At 39.9% G+C, this 26,011-nt stretch overlaps 1 protein-coding gene across 9 annotated transcripts in view; it reads right to left on the reverse strand.

The window, feature by feature from the left end:
- RAPGEF6 (Rap guanine nucleotide exchange factor 6) overlaps window positions 1–26,011 on the reverse strand; it is a 133,401-nt gene that overhangs the window by 46,256 nt on the left and 61,134 nt on the right. For 8 of the 9 annotated variants that reach the window (XM_069772661.1, XM_069772658.1, XM_069772657.1 and 5 more), the window contains one exon: window positions 4,921–5,052. In XM_069772661.1, coding sequence (XP_069628762.1) covers window positions 4,921–5,052 — 132 coding nt within the window. Of the gene's footprint in view, window positions 1–4,920; window positions 5,053–21,738; window positions 22,702–26,011 lie in introns of those variants that run through there. The other variant, XM_069772659.1, reaches the window with a different exon arrangement.

Consider the following 26,011-nt stretch of genomic DNA (forward strand, 5'->3'; position numbering starts at 1 on the left):
CTTAGTTTGACCAGGAGCTCCTTGCGCAGCCATGCTGGTCTCCTGCCTTCCTTGCCTCATAAAAAACAACACTCATTTTAAGTGATTTAATCACAGCAGACTGCACTGCCTCCATCTTCCTACACGCTCCATGTTGATCGGCTAATGCAAGCCCCAGCGCTCTGACAGCTGAGCAGTGTTTCCTTCTTTCACTAGACAGAAAAATACCGCGTTTTAGATATAACCTTGGGCCCTTGAGCTTGTCCTTATTTTAATAATTAGCCAGCAAAACTAGTAAATCAGGCTTAAATGATTCAACATAAGTATTTCTTTCAGAGTAGGATAACAATACATACAGGGTTAAATCTGTTTTATATTACATCACTTTACTGGCTTATGTAGCTCACATTAACAGTTTTGGAATTAAGCCCAAGTGCAAATTGTGCTTGGAGAGTCTCGGCAGCACATGATCAGTACAGCATTTTATTCAAGGACTTTTCTAGCATTTCTTCATCTAAATAGCCACAGTTTATATCAACTTTTCCAGGCAGAGTAAGACAGACTACAGTACTAATTCCCACTTTGATAACCTCAAGCTAAGATAACGAAACTGAGGCTATAGGTATTACAGAAAAGTGATTCTTTAAATTTTCATTGTATAGCCTATATAGGACAATAAACAAATCTTCGGTCTTCTTGATAAATAAGTTATAATTGGATCAAACTATGAAGTAAGAGGGGGTCCTCAAACTGTGTTTCCAAGACTGCGTGCAGACGGTTGACAAAACGTTGGCAGGTCGGGCAGCGCTGGAAGGAACAGGAAGGTTTTGCTCACAAAGCTGTCTGCAGAAGTAGCTGCTCCTCCCAAGTATGCTGCCCCAGCTCTTTCCATTATCATTTTCAAAATCATTCTTAACAGAAACATTTACAAAATACTGACTTATAAAATGAAACCAGAAGCTGCAACCCTCAAATCTTACACAAATAGGGATTTTCAGGATTGGGTCTACAGGGCAAGAGTATTTATGGAGAAGGCAGCAGGAACAGACTCAAATGGTGTGTGTCACGCAGGTCACCTGGAAAGTTAACACCAGTTTACTGTCAAAACAGTTGCTTGCTAATTTAAAATTGTACTATTATTAATTTATATATAGCACTGCAAATTTTGCCAATTAATATATTTCAGCTATGCTTGCCGAATGTTGATCACAGAGACGTCCTGCACACTGGCCTACGCTTTGGAAGCCACAGACGTAAGAACTAGCCCTTGCAACGTTTTGCTGATAATGATATGTATTCCACTGCTATGTATATCAGAAGCACATACCGACAGAAGAAAAGTATTAAATACACTTCATGTAAAAGATTTCCTGTGCTGGAATAACTCCATATGATAATGTATTTTAGTACTCATGACTCCTAATGCAACCTGCTGTTAAGAGCAAGGGGTTTTTTTTTTCCTCCTCCCCTCATGTCAATTCTGTCAGGGGAAAAATGTCCAAGCCTTTTTTCAGAATTGATAGAAAAACCCTCAATAAGGCCCACTCCCTTATGCATAATTTATAGATAATCCATTTTAATATCAAAACCTTAACCGCAATTGGAATTTTTGCTGGGCAGTAATGTTGCTGCCCACAAATAACATATACTGCCAAACTGATAAATGAAAGATTTTTAAAAATGAGAAAGAGAGAGAGAAAAACTTTAAGCACACCACTGAGAACTAAACAGGTAAGAAAAAATAGATACAAATTGGTTGGTCATTAAGAGAACAGCATTGCAAGCTACTGATACAGGCAACTAATTCGTTACAGTAGAAGTGAGACCCTACCCACCCACATCTAGAGATGTGATCTGGATTACCTACATTACCCCCTGGCTGGCTGCCTTAAAGCCTGTCCCATGAAAGGGCAAAGATAGATGTTTTCACTCTGTAATACCAGTTGTATTCTTTTCCCCTGAGGATACCTATTAGAGGTCTGAAATAAGCATACTGTCAGAAATGGGTTGAATGAAAAAATAAACTAAAAAAAAAAATATCCACTTCAAGCAAATTAAAGAAGTTGTTTTAAAAATGTAGGGAATAATTTACTTTTTCTTCCATTATTTAAAAAAAAAAAAAAAAATATCTACAGTCTGACAGAAAAACAACTGCTCTGCCGTATTCCAAGCAAGATGGACGTTGCGATACCTACATTGTACATTTTACCACATAAAGACTGAAAGCTCCAACAGGGAGCAGTAACGGTACAGGAGAAGGGAGAAAAATATCTTCATACATCTATCTTCATAAGTTTCTGCAACTAACTGAGGGTTTAATACAATGTGTTCATAGCAGTGCTTACAGGCAGGACTCCTTTTCTGCTGATCTCATCTTAAGCTTTATGTTCATCATTTCCTGTCTAACATCCTGGACTGAGAAGCAGCTGGAACAAGTGAAACCTCATTTCAACACTATCGATGAATATAGTGTACACAAATGAACGGAAACCCCTTCCAAATCTTAATAAAAAATTGTTTCATTCTTTGGTTCTATTATTCTAACCATGTCTTCCTATTCTGGAATTATGTTTGCACTACTTTCTCTAAAAAATAATGTTAAGATACCATTAATTCAAAAAGTCATTTCAAGGCTACATTAATCAAAATTACTCAAAAATGCTCTCCTCTGCTGACATTAATGATATTCCTAGAGAGTTTGGCGAGTAATAGATATGAAGCTGACTGCAAAAGCAAAACATTGATTTCCAAGAACTTTATGGAACACTGTACTTCAACGTACAAAAAATGCTTTCAGCTACTGAGCCAATACATTATATTCAAAATGTAGGTTTACTGCATATCAAAGAGATTCTCTGCCTTCATAATATCATGATGAGTATTGCGGGAAACACTTATCTTTTTCTTTCTGATTTAAAAATCTGTCTATATTGACGTGTCACTGCAATATAATGCTACGTTAAAATACTGTGCCGTGACATTATTACACCATATCTATCCATGCACTTGTAACTGGGTGACAAACAGTAAGAGATTTCTCCAAAACTAACTGTTACAGATACTGCAATAAAGTCCATAAAGAACCCCACATCTTTTGACAGGTTACTATTTGCACATTATGCATACAAGGACAAGACATGAAAAATTCACTAAAAAAATTAAGAAGGGAAAAAAAAAATACCACTGCGTTGTTTTGAGGGTTTTTTTGCCCTCATGACATGCCTGTTGCACATCTTATCTTCACCCACAGTTTATCAAATGCTTGATTCTCCAATGCTATCTCTCAGGATTACTGACACTGTAGCTACAATCATAGATTGCTATAATATTATCTTTGAAGATCTCACATGAGTCTAACAGGGGTAACCTGCCTCGGACATGACCCCAGCTGGCCAGAAATTCTCAGCAAAATTTACAGATGTCCACGTTCCCTGCAGGATGCAAAACCAGACAGGCTAGTGTCACTGAAAAGGAGATTCCTACCTGAAAGGTCCTTATTCCTCAAAATTAATAGAAAATCTACAGTAATTTTCACTTCAATAAATTAATAATTCCTTAGGGTACAAAAATACATTTCACCGCTGTTTACTTGCTACAGTGCATATAGATATGCTACACCATTATCTCTTTTATTTATATAATTCTTATTTGTTCAGCAATTATGCTCTTTTGGCATTTTCTGAAGAGTAGACATAAAGCATTTCAAATGCAATTAACCACACACGATAGAGTATTCACTCATTACTAGAATTATATTTTCGTTATCAATAATATATTTTAAATGCTTTTCACTTTGAGCAACCTCTCCAAACTACTCAGGTAGACAGATGATGGTGAGGAAAACTGTCCGTCAGCATCCTAATATATAAGATGTTAAGGTACAACACACAGACTAGTTCTGGTGACTCTGAGAAATTAAATAAATTCGGTTGATTCAGAAAATTAAACAAACAAAAAAATCAAGATACAGAACAACATCTTCTAGCACTGCCTCTCAGAAATTAGAGAATTCACAGAGCATTTTGAAAAGACTCTCTCAGGGATGCAAGCTACTCCTGACCTAGCTGGCAGCAAGCAAATCTAAAGAATTAGTAAGGTAATAGCTTAAATAGGACAAAAATGCATAGAGACACTTAATGTTCTAAAAGGATTTTTGCTTTTAATGCCTTATTTTTAAAGTTACCTAGCAATACTTTGCTGTAAATAGATCACTAATAAGTTTCCAGTATAGAAATACTACCCTGACAGTACCCAAGGAAACGGAAACATGTCTAAAAATCACATTACATCATGCTCAACAGTTGCTATATATCCAGTGTTCTAGTCAGACTTCAACTTTAAAATGGAAAAGTTATGACATTACTGATCAAGACAAACCCAAGATGAGCACCCTCATCAACCAGAACAAAAACCCCCATTAAACTAGCTCTGCAATTTGACGAGACAGGTAACTAAGTATACTATCTGTAAATGAAAGCTATCTCTGGATTTCAGACAACTTCTATTCTTGGCAAGCACCACTAAAATTTCCACAGTCAATTAGTGCAAAGAGTGCGTTTATTATGCCATGCTTTTGTTTGCAGAACAGAACATCTGTTATTACCAATAAATAAAAATAATCAAGGAAGGTATTTGAAACACAAGAATGATTTCATTAAATTTGTTCCATTTCAGAATGAAGGAAAATGATCCCATAAATCATCAAATATGACTTAAAAGCCACAGCACACTTGTTGGTATATAAGATGTGAAAAGCAAGAAAAAGAGCTTTACAAGAAGTTTGTTTCACTTCTATGTGGCTGTGGAGGTGGCAAGTCACACGAGCAGCACAGGGATATGCAGAAACATCAAGAGGACAAGTCTTGGATAAAGGGCCACCAGTTTTGTTTATGGAATGTTTGACATCAAGGAAGGAAAAGTAAGAAACAAATGCAACTTTACCTGATAAATATCGGATAGGCTGCTGCTCCCAGAATCACTGGCAATGCTACATCCCGACTGGCTTGAGGGGACGTGAGTCACCTGAGGATGAGGATTGTCGGTAAGATGCATCTTGGTAAGATCAGCTGGAAGCTGTAAAGAAAATGGATTTGGGGAAAGGCAGAAAAAGAAAGGAAAACAAGACGTGTGAGTCCGATTTGAAGACAAAGGTATTCATAAAACTTTTGTTACATGTTTGAATATCCACCTGTTACTTGACATACATTTTGAGAAAAAGCTAATTTAGGCTAAGACTGCCCAATCACATTCAGATTTTATACAACTGATAGAAAACGATGAACCTTCCTACAAAAGAAAGGTCTAGCCTCTTTACAGCTAACGATATACACCAACAGGATTAAGAGCGCATAAGATGACAAACAGATGATGCTGGCCAAATAGCCCACAGTCTTAAACATTAGCTTATGTTGCAATCCAACATGAAGCAGGATCCCTGTTTATAAATTCAATTCATGCCTTAGTTCAAGAATAACCTCTAGAAAGCATCAATACAGAACAAAAAGTAGTGTAATCTAAACAAAAGTTTTAGTCCATAAAATGCTTTGAATTTTCTTTATGAAAATTAGTACACAGAAAGAATATTACGCATTTTGGCACATGTATGTACAATAGCACTTCTGTTCTATACATCTATCTGTACATGCATGATTGAAGCCCACAAACACATTCTTTCTGTTGAAAGAAGTAAAAGTCAGTACTAGACTTCTGAAGAATCAAAGCCACATGGAATAACCAGTCCTTTAATTTAGCTACTCATTTATTTTCTGCCACATATATTCTAGTATTTTTAAATTTACACTCAACCATATGAAAGAACAGTATCAGAGAATCTTAGATTCTATGATAAAATGTATATCCTTTTACCACTTATAAACAGAATTTATATACTATTCCTTTTAAAAAATGCTCTGATGCAGAAAGTCTGAAACTACTCTGACAGCATAAAGTATCATGATCAAAATGAAAAGCTTTCTTCTGTAAAACAAAATTCCACACAGTTGTGTCAGCCACTAGATATTCATTCCTACGAATTATAAGATAATATTGTACAAGTGTTGTTGATCCAATATCAACTTTATAAATACTGACTAAACTTAAGTGAAATGGTCTTCATTTGGAATCACGTTTTTATGTCTATTTTTTGAAGAACACAAGAGAATCACTTTACCAAATACTTGTTCACTTATTTTCTGAAACCGTAAGCGGCACTGCAGGTCTCTCCAAACCTTCCTCACCCCCAGAAAAAAAATTAAAAAAAAACAAAAACAAACAAAAAACCCCAAACACATTGAGAGCACTTCTGACAGATGTAACATAATTTTGATTATCAAAATTGTTAGGAGGAACATGGAGGATGTTGTGTCACTTGTAAATCCCAATGACATTCTCGTTGCCAATCGCTACTTAAACCTCACCATCCTGTGGGCTCTAAAAACCCAGCACAGATCACTACTTGTAAAATAACTCTGGGAAACTGAAGACTACAAAACTATTTTTCACTACCCTAATATAAACAATACTCAAATAATGTAAACATTTTACTTACAAAAAAAAAGTATAAAATATGCAACCTGTAAATTAATATCTATGTTCACATGTATTTGGAAAAGAGAAAGTTTGAAAAGCAAAAGATTGCTAAACTCTCACAAACTTCCAGTAAAAAAAACTCCAAGCAGCAGGTATAGAATAGTGAAGTTGATCCAAATACAAAGGAAACACAACACTTTGAAGACTATGTTTAGCCACCAAAAAGTTTTACAGGCTGAAAAATCTATTTTCAGGGTTTGAGAACAGCAAAAAGGTCAAACCGCTCAGCTGACAAAATTCAGTCCAGTGGCCAAAAGGTACACTCGCTATCTGTCAGTGCTGACGGTAAGAGCTGATGTACACCGAGATGTGACCTCTTCAACAACAACAACAACAAAGTAAAAAAGCGAAGCAGGAAAGTTGAGATTTAATTCTGGTCTGGAGCACTAGCTGGTTACTTTTAAAATCCAAACGCATACTTCTACAGTACACATTTTTGTGCCACATACAGAAAAGCACTATCCATCTACTAACAAGACACGAGGCAGAAAGTGTCACATTTATCTCCCTTAAAGCCTGCGGCGATTTGGACGTTACTTAAGCCACCGATATTTCAACGATGCTGACCACAGAGCTGACGGAGGTCGCTTCCCCGGCTTTCCCCATCTGCTGCCTCCGTTACAGCCGTCAGCAGCAGCCGGGGCAGCCGGAGCCGCCTGTGCCGCAGGGTGACACTGCTCCTCCGCTCCTCGGAGGGTCACACGTCAGCCAGCTCCTCTGCAAACACACCGCAATGCCATCGTCCACGCAAAAAGATAGAGAGGCACGCGCGAGCAAGGTCAGCGCGTCGTTTGCCAGGCAGGATGACATCCAGGATGACGCCCAGTACTTGCTAGCAAATTACTAGGCAGGGCTGCTGGCAGTCACGGATACAACTGGAGGTCAGTGTAACTGAAAAATCCAGGAGTTTTAGTAAATTACAGAACAAATCACCCATATAGACTCGTTACCTCTAGCTTAACACCACCGCAGTTGTGCTGCAAACTCCTCAGCCTGCCCCCATCTTTCTAACCTCCCTATTCCAACAACCGGCTGCGAGTTAAGCTTCGATCAGATTTCTTTCCGTCCATGAGCAAGTCCCACGGTGACTGTGATAATACAGACACAAGGAAATCTAATTTAAGCTGCCTGCTACCCAAATCATAATGATTTACACACTTTCAAAACGGCTCCAGGAAAAGCATGAGCAGGACCAAGAGCAGAACTGATTCTGCGGGATTTCCCAGGAGAACAAGGGCAGATGCTTGCTCTATACCAAAAATGGGTGCTACTGAAGCCCATTCTGGCTCAAAGACAGTAACACACACGCAGACACACACTGCCACATAGAGTTTTTCTTTCCTAATTCAGTTTAAATGTTAAGATTATTGTGATGAAGGCTGTTCTATATACCGTAGTTGAGAACTACCACTGGAACAAGATAGGGCTCTCAAAATAAAAAAAGTTGTGTATATACTTTGTATGCCATTTTCAAAAATACACATTGAAGACCAACTCAGACCACCAGCCTTCCCAAAGGAGTATTTCTTATCATCTCATTAATCACTTACAACTGATCTTCATTCCCCCTGCCAGCACTCCCATTCATTTCCATCTCCTATAAAGCACACGGGCATGTACGATGTTCCTGCTGGACTCTGCAATATGTTCTTGTAAAAGACATTTAATGCAGGTTACATGCAAAGAAACACTGCAATATCTCTTTAAATTTGAGAGAGAGATAAGGTTTATTTGAGACAAGTGACCTTTAAAAAGTGCTGCTTGCCACTCTACTCAATCTCCCAAAATAAATCACAGCTTCTGTCTTTTGTATGTCATTTTTATTACCCAAACTGATTGTTCTTTCTTTCAGGGCTCGCTAAGCAGCAATACATGGATAGGATGTGTCTGTAACAACATGAGAGCGGACAGGGGAAGGACTTGCTGGATGTGGTAGTGAAGTTGCTGAAAGTGCTACAACATTGTCTTAACTGTTGGTGAATTATGTTCGCTTATTATTTGACTATGGGGTTTTTGTGAGAAAAGCTTAGAAACTGTTGTTACAATCGCATCAATCTCTTGAAAAATTATGTGTTAGGGAAGGAAGTTCAAAATAGCAATGTTCACCCTATGTCCACATTAGAGGCTTTCAGACACAGACATATAATACCTGCATTATCTTCTGGTTAGTTGTGTGTCCCAGCAGCCACAGATAGGAAAAACCTGAACATCCATGAAATTCTAATAAACACTCAGTACAGAAATAGACTACTTGCCACTTTAAACCATAACAACTACATTTTCTCACAAGTAGGGATAATCTGGAATTTGAATATGAGTGTGTCCGACACGCTGGCACAGCCAGTCCTTATATCTGTGCCAGCACATCCTTGTGACTGACCTTTCCCAACAAAGAGATATTTAGCACCAAACCCTCCGCTGAAATGCCATATTGTGGTTCAGAGCTGTACAGGAAAGGAAGTTCGGAAAATAGAAGTTATGGTCTGCACAGCCACCTACATCTCTGCCCTCCCACTGAGTCAGGAAAATACATTCGGTGATTACACTGAAAAAAACCTGAATCAACAAGGGAACTTTTAAAGAGATACTGCAAACTTCAATAGGAAAAAAGGAAAAAAAAACACTAAAACCTTCGGAAGCTCGTCCGAACGGTAGGTAGCATCAGTCTGCCTTACCACACAAACCCAGAAATGACAGCAGCCTGGACTGCTCTTTGTTAAATGTATGTGAGATTTCTGAAGGTGGGACACAGCGCCCACCCCATCCCGCTCGCCGGGATGCAGTCGAGGCCAGCTCATGAAGCGGCAATGCTGGGGAGAGGGCAGAGGACATGAGAGCCTAAAAGCCAGTTCTGAGTAACAGTTAAGGAAAATGACATGCACAAAATACTAAACTCTACTTGCAACCACCCTGGAAACACCCACAAGGTGAAGACTCCGTGAGGTCCATCAGGAGCTTGGCTTTTGCTATCCATTTCATGGGTTCAGCCATCCAGCACTGAAGCACAGGGCAGCAGCACTCGTGCTGCTAAACCAGAGAAACCCCCAAAACTCAAACGATACAACTAAATCGGAAAACTCCCAAAACCTCCAGAAGGCGCAAACCCATCATTTCTCCTACTGCACAATACAATGCAGAAACTCTCACATTTAAAACACAAAACAAACAACAAACAAAAGGAAAAAAAACACCCAACAAAAAACCACCAACAAAACACGAAGACCAGTATATATAAGTGCTTTTTGTCCTATCCAGGCAGAAAGAACACTCAAGTCTTGCACATGTTGTAGAAGACAAATTACATCAAGAGACTGATTTATAGGTTTGAATGGAGAGGCAGATCTGGGAGCAGCACTGCTGCTCTGAACGGCTGGCCGAAGCAGAGGGACATAAAAATGCAGCAACGGGACGCTGTAAAAGCAATCAAGCGTGGGAGAGAAGAATCTCTGCTCATATTTGTCCTTGGGCATCCTTGGAAAAAAGGATGGTCCTTGGGAAGAGTGTGGATGTCAGGAGTAATGGATGAAACCCAGGGAGGTTGCATAGGGGAGACAAAAAATGAAAATGAGGAAGGAGGAACCAGAAGAGGACACAGACCCTACAGCATCCACCACTGCCCAAAGGTGTCCCAGGGGAAACTGCTCAACAGGGCTCTGCATGACACCAGGGGACATGTATGGGGCCATGCAGACCCTTGGGCTGAACCAGTATAGACATTCTTTGGTTAGCTAAAATTATCAGCTAAAAATGACTAAAGAGGAAAGAACCACCAAAGAACTGGTGAGAACCAAGTAATACAGCAAAAAAAGCTTCAAACTTCAGTCATGAGCAATTTATACTCTAAGAGCCAGTAAATTTGTCAAATAAAGAAAAACTATACACCCAATAGTCCAAAATCATTGATTTACTAATTAACAGTTCAAAATGTGCAATGCATTTCAATAAATTATTTTATTTATTGTAAACAGTCTGAATGAGAAAAGAATGAAGAACAGCATGTGGTGTGCTGACAGCAGTAACTCATGATTATACCCGAAAGCAGCAGGTTCGGTGGGCAGTATCGCTCCCCAGAGCCCAGCTCTATCTTTCCACTTTTCAACAAGGTATACTTGCAAAGAATATTTGATCTGATTTTTTTTTTTTTTAAACAGGCAATCAGAACATCTTGGTTTAATATAGAATTACCAACTTTCTAAAACTAGTTTGATAACAAGGGCAGGGCAATGACCTCATGATTTCTTCCAGAGACCGCTGAGGTTTCCGACAGTCCCCTAGCAAGAACTGTATGAAGTTTGAACAAAGACAAGTGCAAGGTCCTGCGCCTGGGAAGGAACAACCAAAGAGCCCAGCACAGCCTGGGATCTGTTGACTGAGGAGCTGAAAGGGACCTGGGGGTCCTGGTGGACAGTAACCCAAATACGAGTCAGCATGCTGCTGCAGCAATGAAGGCAAATCAGGTCTTGGGCTGCATCTGTCGGGGCATTACTAGAAGAGATAAGAGACATAACCATCCCACTCAGAACTTGTCAGGCCACACCTGGAGTACTGTGCCCAGTTCTGGTCCCTACAATTCCAAAAGGAGGTGGACAGACTGAAGAGGGTCCAAAGGAGGGCCATGGAGATGATGAAAGCGCTGGAGAACCTGCTCCATGAGGAAAGACTGAAGCAGTCAGATCTCTTCTCCCTGCAGAAGAGAAGGCTCAGAGGGACCTCATCACAGTATCCCAGTACTTAAAGGGCAGCTACAAAGAGGATAGCAGCTCTTTCTTCACAAGAAGCCACATGGAGAAGACAAGGGGCAACGGGTACAAGTTTCACCAGGAGAGGTTTCATCTTCATTTCTATTTTTTTTTTTTTTTTTTTTTTTTTTTTTACTGTGAGACCAATCAATTACTGGAATAACCTCTCCAGGGATGCAGTAGAGTCCCTATCACTGGGAAGTTTTCAAGATGTGATTGGACAGGGTGCTAGATAATCTCATCTAGGCTCCCCTTCCAAAAAGGACCACATTGGTACCAACACTGACAACTAACACTGCTGCACAATTACCAAAATCTCATGGGTTATTTGGCTTTTTCTGCATCTGATGAGTATCGGAAGTGCAATCAGCCAGCCAACATCCAGCTCATTTCCTCTTGGATATCAGGAAGTAACATTCGTCAGTTTTATTATTTCACTACACTTTCATCACCAAAACCACCCCAAATTTACAATGGGGTGGTACTTCTCCATAACCACAAAACACTTTGCAACGATTACGACTACGCTGAACTTCTACAAATAATTTTCAAGCTATCCAGTGCAGCAGACTAAACTGCATCTCACTTGATCTCATCTGAAAGTATCTACAGGCCCACGTAGAGTGCATCTGCAGTGACATTTACTTCCTACATAAACACCATTTGCTCTCAGCAGTGAAGTCACACAGAATACTTGGGAATTAAATTAAAAGCCGATTTTGGTATAACAGATTTTTGAGATTGCACATGCCCTGTATAACAGAGCAAATTACGTGATCTTTGACGAGATGACCACCAATCAACTCTTTTGAGAAGCACACTAAAAATGATTGCTAGCCTGAGGACAACTTTCCTTTATGTGCTCGCCAGAAAGGTTTTGCTAAAAATGAAGGCTATAGAAAAGTCACTGCATAGTTTATATAGAAAGGCAACCACAGAACTCATAAGTGAAGTTATGTCATAGGAGAGCTAAACTGAGACTTTCATCTTTCTATTTCCCATTCTTTCCAGGGAGAGGAATCAGAAGAACCTCTTTCAGCACAGAGACAGTGCTCTTCCTGCTGTATTTCCTATGTGACTTTTGGATTTCCTGGTATCTTTCCCCTATGGAAAAGCCACATCTGTGCCTTTGTGCCACAAGTTTTGAAAATAAGTATCAGTGTTTCCTGGTACAGTTTGGATATCCGAAAAAACACATGCTAAAAAGGCACAGACAACATGCATTTGCAAAATACTTGACAGATGGACACAAGACCTATGAATTATCTTTTTCTATCTGTAAAAGAAGCTTCACCACCATGTTTCAACCTGCAGTAAATGGCATGTTTATTAAACATATTCAGAAACATCCGCAATGAGGGCAGTGGCCAAAGGACTCATCATCAGAAACCAAATTACTAAAGGAAGCACAGTCTGCATAATTCTCCCGGTGTACAGTGTCCATTACAAATTCAAGTTAATGGAAAGAAAATGGGCAATAAGGAAGCAAAAATTTTGCCTCATTTTTTATCTGATACTCCTTGATAGCAAAGTTTTTCATCAGTCTTCCTAGGTCTCCGTGTGGATGTTTACAACCGATCCCTCTAGTCTGGACACAGTAGAAGCATCAGCCTCCAAGGGAACAGTCTGTCCTTTTATAGGCTGTGTAAGCAAATTTTCTGTCCTTGGTTTTACAGATTGTCAGTAACCTTATACCTTATTTGCTTTTCTGAAGCTCCCTGAAAGGTTGCCAGCAAGAGTAATATTCAGAAACAACACAGGGTTTATTTCCATGAAACACCCGAGGACAAGCACGGCGCAGCCCCGCAGTTTTGCTGCACACGTACGTCTGCTCTATCATCGTAAAACCCGCTATGCACTGCTACACCAGCCCAACCATCTCACCGTTACAACCAGCTCTCAAGCTCCAAGCCTAGCAATCCCAAGTTTAAGGTACAATATTTATTATTTTGTTTGTTGCTTGAGGTTCTCCATTAAGAGGTTTTCACTGTTTTAAGCTGGAACCCATTAACACACCCCTGAAGCATTAACTGTGATTACACTTGGTAACCTCTGAGCTTTAGGAAACACACCTGCTCAGCCTCCATTGCACCCAAGTGGTTTAAGGGTAGCAATTTTCTTTTCTCAGATGATACAGAAAGTCTAGACTGTTACAAACAGCCAGTTAAGAAAAGCCTGTTTGCCTTCAGTTTTAAAACTTAAATTTGCTAAACTAAAAAAGACCACTCAATCAAACAGCTGAACAGGAGTGCTGTCCTCTGAACCCTCTGCCAGCTCCCACCTCTCCTTTTCGGTCACTGCATCCTTCCATTCCCTTCATATGCCATTTTCTTTTTGATGCTCTTGATTCAACACCTTTCATACAGTTACTATTAGAATGAACTAGTTCTGCCCAAATTTCTTCCTTTTAATTCCTATTTGCACTTCCAAGTCTTTGGATCCCCCCATTTTTTGGCAGTCCTGCTGCGAGCTTTCCTCTTTGCAATCCCACGTACGCCTCCGATACCCTCATGATTTCCTATAATCCAAACCCCTACCACAGCAGAAGAAAGCTTTGTCTGAGGAGCTAGAGGGTGGGATGGGTTTCCTACACGGCTCATTCAAGAACACCTTAACTCCAGATGCTGGCAAGTGCTCTCCCGCATTATACCATCAGCGGTCCTGGCCTTTTGGAGTACATCCCAGGCAGCACACCCAACCTGCGCAGGACAGCACTGGCTCTGCTTCCAGGCACCTTTCCTTCCTCTGGCATCACAGCTGTCACCATCCATAGCTGACTATTTTAAATACTTCATGGTCAAAGGCTCTACTGTGTTAAAAAGGCTCGAGGTAGAAAAAATTCCCCAAACCTGGCATTTCCATGATCGGTACCAACTGTCAGGAAGCAGCTGACAAACTCTGCTCAGCTCAACAGCGCTATTTTGGATTTCTGTTTTGCACCGGTACTTCGGTGGTTTCTCTGCCAGACCCCTTGCTAGCTTTACAGTCAGGGCTGTTTCACCTTGCCTCCAATTTGAGCAAACTCTGCATTCTAGCATCTTTATCTGCCAGTTGTTTTGATGGTTTCACTATGTGCCTGCAATTCCATCATCAGTTTGTTCATTTTCACAAGATAACTAATTTCTTTAATTAGTTCTATTTTTTCTTTCTACAACCTACTGAAACAAGAGCAGCAATGCTTACTCCCACTGACATGCAGTCAGTCTCTCACCAAGCACATCTTTCTGTATCCCACTTCTTGCTCTCAGCCATCCCATTCATTCCATCTAAGAAAAAAACAACCCCCCGATGTTTTTTTCGCCATCAGTAAGTAAATTATTTTAATCTCATATATCCTGCCAGTAAAACAATGAGAAACCACCGAAAACAACTCGAGTTCTCTGAAGTTATTTTGCAGTATTTTCATTACCTTTCTTCCCCAGAATTTATATAAATTAACTCTGGTTTATGTTCACTTTTCACATACGAGCTACAATTCTGTTCCAGTTTAAAAATGTTTAATACACACTTAGAGCTGTGTTAATGGGAGAGTAGAAAGTTGCTCCTCTGAGATACAGAAAGAGGCCACTTAGGTATCCACAGAGAGGGTAAGATGAGCCCAGCCAAATTACCTATGCTGACATCAGTCCTCAACTAACTTAATGCAAACAAAAACATTTCCTCCTTAAAGACCACAGTGGCACAAAAGACGATTTCTTCAGATTTTTAAAGAGCAGCAATGATGTCTTTGTTTGTTTGTTTTTAAAGCCAACTGATAGCTCAAATATTTTCCCAACAGGTTCAGATAAAATCCTGTAACCTTCAATAACACGATGCAAAGAAAAACAGTGCCTATCCAACTTCAGATTGCTTTCCTTTTTAAAACATACAAAAGATGTGCTTGCTGACAATATTTATTTCAAAACTTGTTTCAATTCATTAGCTACAGTACATACTTAATCCAGTTATTATTAGTACTACATACATCTCAAAGAAATAAGGACCAAGTTGATACCATTCACGACAGCCTTGCAGTGCCCTGAAAACTATCCTTGTGGCATTCCTAAAATAACCCCAGGCTTACAAAAACAAACAAACAAACAAAAAAAAACCCCCACACAACAACAACAAAAACCCAAACCCAAAAAGAACAACACAAAAACTACAACAAAAAAAAACATCTAAAAGAATTAAAAATCCCTAGAGGCTGTTCTATGCCTCTGGCAGCCAAGAGCTTCTTGGTCTTCATGGCTCCTACAGTGCATAGGAAATAAAATCCTCTGAAGTATAACGTTTCCTTAGTTACAATAAGGTGACATGAGGACAGAATTTCAAACTAAATCCTGGTGTTGCCTTAAACCACATATGTAATGCAATTTTAATTTGGTTTTCATATGTCTAAATTATAGATTACTGGTATGCCTTAACTCATGATAATGCTAAGCATCTGACATGCAAACATCTCAGCTTTGGAGAAGTGGGGACTTCAGCTGTGAAAATTCACCTATGAAGAAGTGTACCAGTATTGATGAGAGCTCCATAATACTGGGAATACCCAACATGTAAACATAAGTTGCATTTTTTACAACCATCAATTAATACAGATCAACTCTTCTCTGGTCTATTCACAGCATAACATTTTTAAAATGTCAAGAATTGTGTTTTGTTATTATGAAGATGTAACAGGAATGTTCAAAAAGACTTACTTTCAGTACCAGAGTTCAGATTTTACTGTTTGTTCTCGCCACTGAAGACTAACACATTACAGGACTAGAAAGAGCCTTGTCTAAATAATTACAGTAGAAAACAAACTGTGACAGCACCTAGTGATGCTATGAGTTCTGTAAGGAGCTGAAGTTTCACAAGTCATTAAAACTCCGGCAGCCACACAGGCGACAGCAGCCCGACGTTTGGGGAGCTCTCATCCTGAGACAATACTGCAGGGCACATGAAATTCCAAATCTACACTGAGTCTCATCTCAGCTGAATAATTTATAAACTCTTATATACACCGATTGGTAAAATACAGTGGTGATGATGGTCCTTCTTCACACATCCTCAGGCTGCTACAATCTCACTTCACTGTAATGACATGCAAGTGACAATCAGCTCCGGGGACTCACCTAGCAGGGCTACGAGGATGCACAGAGCACAACGCGAGCATGCCGATGCTGCAAGCAACACTTGGCAGCGTATTACCTTTCAGCTAAGAGCTGCGTAATGAGGCCCTCAGATCCTGTATAAGCAAAAAAACAAAGGAGCACCAATCTTTCATCTACATTTTCTTTCTGTATTCATAAAGAAATGCATTCGTGGAAGTGAGAGGAGCAAAACAGGGTGGTCCTGAACTAGGCTGTAGCTGTAAGCAGAATTGTAACAAAGCAGGTTTAAAACAAACAAGGTCTAGGAGGAAATGAATGAACAGATAGGTGTTTATTTGCATATTAAGAGCCAATTTCCGATAAAAACAATACTTCAGGAAAAGGCTTTTTCTGTTGAAAAAGTAGTAGGATGCGTACTTACACTTAACTTGAACATGTTATATACTGGAGTATAAGAAAATCCAAGCTTTCTGGAGTAAATGGCCACACAGCTCTATTAAACCATTTTTACCTTAATAGACTACCAAGCAAAGAGTGCATTTAAAAAGTTTTACAGAAAGTACCCTGCAAGTTCTTACAGAAAACAGAGTTAGACTTTTAACTAAGTGGAAGGAAAATTGTCATTCGTCAGTCCAAGCACTCACTCTCCAAGGGCTCAGGGATGAGAGTACTCAGTAACCAAGAGGCTGTGCTCCTACAAATGAATTAAGATGGAGAAACAAGGCAATCCTTCTGTGCAGGGAATGGACGGGGAAAAGATCAGAAAATATGGAATAGGAGAGACCATAAATACTCTGAGGAGCTAGCTGAAACTGCAAAAACTCAAAGGAGGGCTAAACTATGCAAACCAAAGTTTGTAGGAGGGAAGAGAACCATCAGGAACCAGAAGAGAGGAGCTCGCAGGGCAGTGACCCGCTGCCCATGCCTGCCCACAAAAACTTGCACACTCCGGGGACAAGCACCCGCAGGTCCCGCTCTGAGGGACAGCAGGGTGCTCTGCACCACAGAAAGCTGGGCTGGAAGCTACAGGCATGGACAGAGAAAGAGTGGAGGGAGAGGCAAGGCCAAGAGGAAGAGAAAGATGTTGTCAAAATTGACTGAAAAAAAAAAAGCTAAGGATCAGTTGCTCTGTTTGCACTGAAAACATTTTGAACTCATACTACCAGGGCTACTTTCCATGTAAGTGCATTAGCAAAGACAAGGATGACATCAAATCAAATCAAGGACACACTACCCAAGCTCTGCTTTTCTTCTGAGGAGCTGAAAATAATCTTTAATTGCATGAAGGTTTCAACTCAAGATCTTGGGAGATCAAATTGATGCCCTTTGGAGTCAGAAGATGATGTTACACTGATTTTAGTTACGCGTAACTAAAACTTGCATCACGTCCCTGTGAGACAACAGCAGAAATAGGAATGGGACTGAAAAATGACTCCAAGTCTTCCGCTCTAACCCAAAGACAAACTTTGACAAAGCAAATGTATCTTGTTATTATGCTTCGCATTATTAGATTTTATCTAAACAGCAGAAAGAGAAGAACACAGAAGCCTAGAGAAAATAAATTACTGTCTACTGTCGTAAGACAAGTTTAACATGCACCTGGGATCTTGAATGAAACTGTTTTCCTCAAGAAAAAAAACATTTTAGAAGCTTAGATGTTAATTCAAAACCCCTTATTTTCTATAAAAAGCACATTATCTCAAAAAGCATCCCTTTTTAAATATCCTCTACAGATACATTATCCAATCACTCTGTATTTTCCCCATCAGACCCTCCTGCTACACAAATAGGGTAACTGTGTATGCATTCTAGGCTTGGAAAACTGTTAGGATGTGCATAAAATTTCTATTATGGGAGAACCATATACATCTAAATTGTTAAGTTTAGAGCTCTCTTTCATAGTGACTTCATAACGCATCAATGTTTAAGAGTCTAATACCACAAAGCACATTCCAGACAATTTAACAGACACTGAGAAAGTTATGAACAGAATTACAAAGACAATCAGAATCTTGCTGACATACATTTGAATTATTTAATTTTTTTGCTTTAAAATATTGCATTGCTATCAGAGGAACTTAGTTTGATACAAGTTGAATGCCTCTTGTCCTCGCAAATACAACCAGTCTGTGGAAGCAGATCTCCACAAGACCGATGCAAAGTCCTCTACCTTCCTTCATCTTCCTCCAGAGTCACAGTGGCTTGACAGCTGGGACTGCTTTGATCACTGTTCGCCACGCTCCTTGCTGCTTATCATATTCACCATGTTTGCTTAAGGATGCCTGCCTCTATTTATCGCATCTTCTACAGTCTATCATTCCAGAACGTGTACAGTCCCCAGGGCAGAGACCATTTCTTATGATGTGCTTCTGACATGGCATTCTGCCCCTGTACTGGTACCTCCAGACACAAGTGAGAGAGGAACAACCATTATCTTCCTGCAAGGGAGATGGTGACCTTTCTTGGACACATTTCCAAGTATCAGCAGAGTCTTGAGAAATACTGTTGACCTCTACAAGAGCCTGCATGGAAGGGCTGAAAAGCTCGTACAGCTCATCTTCAGGTGCACTGCAGAAATTCACAACACTTGGAGTTCTCTCTCTCAGTTTATCCTCCTTTTAGCAGCTCTTTATACAGGAAAACAGACTGCACTGATTACAGAAGTCTACTCCCTCCCTTTTACTTTCAGAAGCCAAAAGCAACAGAGTCTCTGGGAGATGAGGGGTGCGTGTAATGCCAACTGGTGTGGACACCCCTTATACTCAGAGTGTATCTTCCAGGAGGTGATGGAGCTCCTAAAGCTGGCTTCTCCTGTGGATTGCTCCAGAGCCACACAAATTAACTTCCTTAGGTTAAGGTTAATCTTCAGAGTATTCTCCTTTACATACCTTCACGAAAGCTTACCCTTCCGATTAGTCATACAAAATATGACTTCATTTTTCTCTGATTAAATAGATGTATCATTACACTGTCATATTCATAACAGCTATAATTACAACTGAGTCAACAGCCCATTTTCAGACCATTGTCCTGTATCAGTTTAAAAGCAACTAATTAAAAAAAATTCTGGGACAGATAGCTACATAAATCTAAGACATTTTGAATTTAACCACTGAGAAAGCAAATGAAAAAACAGATGTTCACTGCTCTATGGCAAGAAGTGGTTCTAGTTTCAAAATAGTATCATAAAATACTTGACATTTTCAAGTTAAAAGTTATAAACTTGCATACTTGAAATTCTGACATCAGTTATTTTGCTATAATATTATTATAAAACACCTGTCAAACAGATTTGTGGTACAAGGCTCAGATAAAAACAAAATGGAACAAACTCAGGTATAATTCAGTTCATCAGTGTGTTTAGTCTATGCACATTTCTCTTCAGAGTTGCAGAACATCACAAACAGATCAGTTTAAAAGTTTGTGGGGGTTTGCAGGAGTTTTGGGGGCTTTGCAGAAGGGGACTACAGGTGCTTTTTCTTTTGTAGTTTTAAAGATAAAGAACTTTTAGCTATGGATTGGAATGCAAAACCAGTTAATCAGTTTTCATCATCCATTAAAAAAAAAAAAAAAAAGAAAAAACAAACCTCGCCCTCCCCAACATTTTATACCACTTCATTTATGAATAGTAAATGAGTGAATAAATGGCTTCACTGGTATGGCAGCAATCCACTGGGTATCCTCCACAGAGCTGACACAGGGGGCCAAAAACCTTTACCATTTTTTTATAATATTATTTTACCCCTGCCAAACCCTTATTTGAGCACAGGGTGTCTTTTTTGTGGTTTCTCACTTCGGCCCAAACTCTACGGAAATAGCAATCTCAGCTGAAGTACCAACGTGACTAAGCATTCCCATCTTTTAAGCAACATTACAGGTTCAGACCTCCTTAATAAGAGCGGTGCAGGTAAGCTGAGCTTAAGTAAATTCATCCTTTCATATTCAATGTCCACAGAGTAGGAAGGGAAGAAAGCGAAAGAGTCGACATGTATACTCGAGACACAGATGATGATACAAACTGGCCAACATCTGCAAGCCTGAACTCTAAGGCGAGGAGCTGCAGTCACCTGGTTGAGCACATGGAGCCCATCTGCCCTTCAAGGCAATGAGTACCTGCAGCTCCGCTTCACCTGATGATGGGGTGGACTCAGCACACGTGAAACAGCCAAAAGTCAGCCACACATATGTCCATGTATTTACATGTTGATTTTGGCAACTGCGTACAGAAACCCTGAAGCCTGGCACTTTTGTCCCCATACACTGTGAGCTTCCATTTACATTTTATCAGACTTAAAAACCAAACAGGGAAAACCACCCTGCACAGGGACTCTGCACACCCAGCTGTGTTTCTCCCTTGTGCCACTCCACACCGTTGTGTCGCTTAGACTCTATAAACTTTTGGGGACTGAAGTCAAGAGCCAATTTCTGGCTCCACAGTCAATGCCGTATCTCATGATGTCAAGAGCACAAGGGTTTTGCCCACTGCCTTCAAACCCTGCCGGCTTTCGCATGCAAGAAAGTTGCACAATCTTTATTCTAGCCAGTGTAAGCTGCAACATAAATATAAAATTGTTATAAATAATAATGAATATATGCCTGGCCTCAGGTTTATAAGGCAATTCCCGTGTCTTCGGGACTACTTCTTGGCAGTCGCATTAATAAAATACCAGCAACTCAGCTAATTTTCTGACCGAGCATACCAAATAGTAAGAGTCTGACAAACAGTGTATTTTTTAATTTCTTTAAAGGCTTTTATCTCAATAGGTGGGTTTGCTCGAATGTTCTACATTTCATTACCTCCTTTAAAAGAAACACCCTTCCCTCCCCAGTTTCACAAAAATACTGCATCTTCAGACACACAAAATAATCTGTGTCCTTTAAAGCTAATTGTAATTACATAGTTCAGCTAAATAATTAACCAATTCCACAATGCTGCACAAAGGAAACAAGCGGTACAGCTTCATACAGCTTGAAGATTAGAACATCAGTGGGTTTGTATACCAGTATTTTCAAGTTAGCAATATATGCAAGCAGTCATAAAAACGTTACACTTCAGTAATACTTGCTTCATATATTATTAGGCTAAAAAGCAAGCTTTACATGTTTCGTAAGCAAATGGCATTTTTTATACTTCCTGTTAATTCATAAGCTATTTGTATATAAAACAAATTCCAAGATTTCAAGGTCCCCCCTTCCCATTTAGCAATGATTCTGCAAGAACAGTCCATGCACAGCCAGGAGTCCAGCATCTCATCCGAGCAGCACTCAGGCTTTGAGAAGTGAACATTCAAATAGCACCACGGTTGTCAATACATGTCAGAGAAATGCAGCACAGACAAAATCTTACTTACTTTGGAGGCCCACGGTTGCAGGCAGTTGGCATAACATCGAACAAGAAAAGCCATTTCTTAGGCTGGGGAAAAAAGTTTCCTTTCTCAAATAAAAGCCACAGAAGAAAAATATGGAGTAATATCCCTTCTGGATTCTCTTTAAAAATCATAAACCAAAGCAGCACATGTACATGTATGCAACTTCTCAGGCTTGAATTTCACACTGAATTCAATTACAGCTTCCACTATATCTGAGTAGTTTTCAGTATTGCAGTGAGTTAGCAGCAGCAATTCCTATAAAAATGTTCCAGTTTTAACAAGCACATAAATTCACATCAAAATGTTTCTTAGCTTTTCAAATACAAATATCCATACGTTCCCCCAGGCAAGAAGCATGTACCCAAAAAGTGCTGCTAAAATTGAATTAATTCTGAAATGGATTAGAACTGCAGGTTAAAGCAACAATACATTAAAAGGCAAGATATGAATTCTTCAAATTCCTTTTTTTCCTCTTCACTAAAATGCATTTACGAGTGGCTTATCTTCGGGTCCACTTTTCGGAAACTTCACGTTCACACTGTAGATGAAATTTTGCAAAGGTTCTTCAGCATCTTAGGCGATTCAGGAATCCCACACCCTGGATATTAAAGTTTCTTCTTTATACTGTTGTCCATCATAACTGCAAACACTGAATTAGTGTCCAGATTGTAGCTCCAGGATACATGATCTAACAGGTTTGCACTGTGGAATGTATTAAAAGCCTCTGCAATACAAACCCTTCTCTCTTTTGCCCCCCCCTCCTTCTTTTTTTAATGCAGTTTACAACTCTGCAGTGTTGCTTAGTATTCTAATGCATCAGTCAGATACCACGGTTAATCCACGCCTAGCTTTTCCAATTAAAACATTTCTGTAATGCACAACAAAACAGTACGTCCATGGCTACAGCAAGACTGACTGCTGGAGTCCTAATTCCTACTATCTTTGCTTGCTTCTCAGCAGCTCCCTCAGGAGAAGCTCCCATCGATTGGATGCTCCGCAGCAAGATGAAATATCTAATAAGGAGGAAAGAGAGTGGGAGGGGAACCGAGCTAAAAGGATGACATCACCTGTATAGAAAGCCTTTAGAAACTGCATTAGATCAATTGGCTACTGTATCTGCAGATGCAGCCAACAGAGCATCTTTATTGACCTAATATAAACACACGTATCGGTACAACAACTGCTCAGCAAAACACCCCTGCTCCACATTATATTTTATATCATTTTATGATCTATTAATGCACATACTGTAACTCTGAATATTTTACTTTTCTAAATCATTTTTTAATGAATCTCATGTATCTGTTAACACTTTCAACAGCATTTAAGTGAATTATTTCTCATCTTTGCATCTAAATTTAGAAATAAGTAAAATAAATATCTGCAGACATTCACATGCATGCACACAGAGATACACCCATAATCAGTTCACAATAAAATAATATCTGCTTTTATGTATGTATGTCACACAAGAGCCTCAACATTTTTATCTCATCCTATCCTAATAAGGAGATTTGTGTCTAGAATGAGAAGTAAATTTCTTACTGAAAGGTGATGTTTACAATTCTCATAATGTTAATAGTTTTGAAACCATGTTAAAAGTTTTGGTGGGTAGTTGTTTTTTTCCCCCCCTCAATCAAGACCAATTCTGTTTATAACCAAAACTGCCTTAATTCTGCAGTAGTCAATTTAGTTTTATCATTTCTTTTTGCAACTAAAAACTGAAATATTTGCAAGCAGCTTAGTACCTTGGATGGCAGCCCAGCCTGCTGGAGAGCTGCTCCGAGGAAGCACCTACGAGATCCCACACCTTTGAGCTGGGACTGCCGCGATGCTTTCAATTCCTAGAAGGCAAATGACTTCTGCTACTGTGCAAGAAGGGAGGAAAGCACGGGAGAGAAAGAGAGAGGGACAGAGGGTGCTGGCTCTGTTAAAGCCATTATTTAGTACTCTGGATTATTTACTTCATCTGTAAGAAGGGGCACTCACTGTTTCCATTTTCCGCTCTTTGGAAAGAATTTTCATCGCCATGTATCTCATTGTTCCCAGTTTGCATCAGACTCAAGGGTAACTCTCCAAAACAAAACTAGTCCTTGATAGCCATACTTCCCATACAGAAGAGGAGCTTCCAAGAGTGGCCTGGTGGCAGCGAGGGCCAAAAATCCCTTCTGTTTGTTTGTTTGCTTACTCTTGACTACTGAATTGGGCAGTTTGAGGCAATCCACAGAAAGCTCTTTTTCACCTACTGTGCTAAGGGGCACATGGAAGAAAATTCTCACATTTTGGAAGCCAAGCCATACCAACAGGACACCCCACCCCATCTCAAACCAACAGCTCCTTTCAGCAGTCATCCAGATGTTGAGTTCTTCCTGGCATATATACCAAGTTATGACAGGAGTTGCACCTTAGTTAAGAAAAAAACCTTCCTCTAGCACCTTCCAAAACTGTCTTAAAAGAAAAAAAATTGGTATTCATGTCTGAATTTACTTAACCTCTATCAGACAACAAAAATAACAACAAATGCAGCCAGGCTTCATAAATATTACTGGGTTTAATCTGTATTTAAACATAAAGGAAAATCTGAACTTCATTCATGCACTCGCAAAATTTTCAAACACAATGTCTATTTGATTTTTAAAAGCTGAAAGAATTTTAGATTATTACTTTAGATTTCTAAAATGCACTACACCAGCTATACAAATTTCTTTTACTGTTCCTTCAACACTGAACAATAGGCTAGATACGTCAGCTTCACCTTACATACCACTGTATTGCATCTTTTCTAATAATTCACAAAATTGTATTCAGAAGCATCTTAAACATCAAATATAATGCCACACTGATAAATCTTCAGCAGCAATGAACATCCAAATACTTTTATGCAGTGTTACCTGTATTATAATTATCACCATCACAATATATCAAGGAGAAAAGAAAACCCACCCAGCTAAAGGAAACCTCTCCCTGCCTGCACGCACACCGATAGCGCACAAACTCCATCCCTCGGCTAACTGGGCAGATATTCATCTCCCAACCGCATTTTAAACCTGCTGCATTGTGCATGAAATCCAATCCACTAAAGATTTTGGCGCAGATGCCATATTTTACAACTACTGTAAACACGAGCTCAATAATGGGAACAAAATTCTATTTCCTTCTAGTTTTGCCTTTAAGTGAAGATGACATCATCCCTCTGCCCGTCCTGCCAATGAGCGCAGCGGCGGTGGTCCCGGGGGGCTGCAGCCAGTTCTGCGCAGCCCTGCCTGCCCGCGCAGCCCCGAGCGGGGGGAAAACCTGACCTAGTTCCACACCCCAGCTTTTGGGGCATCCCCCCCACTCATTTCTGTTTGGTTTGGGTTCGGTTTGGGGGTTTTTTTTGTTGTTTTTTTTAACGCATGCATTTCTGCAGCCCCAGCTTCCTGCAGCGCAAGGCTGTAAGTTTTTATAAATCGTCTGTTTAATGACAAATCTCAAAACTAGAGCAACTCTGAGATGAAAAAAAAAATCCTGTACAAAGGCTGCTCCACAGTGATCGCAATCAGAATACTTGTGAAGAACTGCAGCATCGGGCAGAATCACAAACAGTGAATCGCCGGTCTCATTTTAAGCCAGATTCCAAGTTTTCAGAGAATCTTAAGGAAAAAAAAAAAAACCTTCGGTCTACAATCTCTGAATTAAATTAAAGGTGGTCTTTGTTTCTTAACACTGATTTCTTTCCATGCTTGAAATATCACGCCATACATTTCTATGCATCATTCTCTTTATCCTCCCATAACGCTATCTGAATCCTCCCCACTGTTAAATAAATCTGCATGTTCTAATTGTCTGACAAGAGTAAGTCACTGAAAAATGGGACGTTTTTAAAAGGATAGTAAGGCCTTTCACGATTTAAACGCACGTTCAGTTAAGCAGGATTAGAGTCTTATTTAAGGACACCACAAATTGAAGTTCGGCAAAAGCAGAGAGCCCTCGCAGCTGACAGCAGAAGGTACCCATCAAGCAGCACTACTTTTTCTTGATCAGTCAGGGAAAGAAAAGCCCATTGTGCAGCGCCGGCGGGGAGGACGAGCTCTGGTCTCAAAGCCGTCATGACACTGGCTGAAAAGGCAGAAGCTGCTGGCGTGCCGGCGAGCCGAGGGGCCTGGGTCTGAGCGCTGGGCTCGTGGACTTCTGTCCTTTTGTCCTCGGAGCCAGGCTGGCACGCTGTCCCCCGCCACGTCCCCCTGCAGCAGCGCTCAGCTACGAGTGGGTACCT

The sequence above is a fragment of the Haliaeetus albicilla genome, chromosome 27 (assembly GCF_947461875.1).
Source record: "Haliaeetus albicilla chromosome 27, bHalAlb1.1, whole genome shotgun sequence".
NCBI lineage: Eukaryota > Metazoa > Chordata > Aves > Accipitriformes > Accipitridae > Haliaeetus > Haliaeetus albicilla.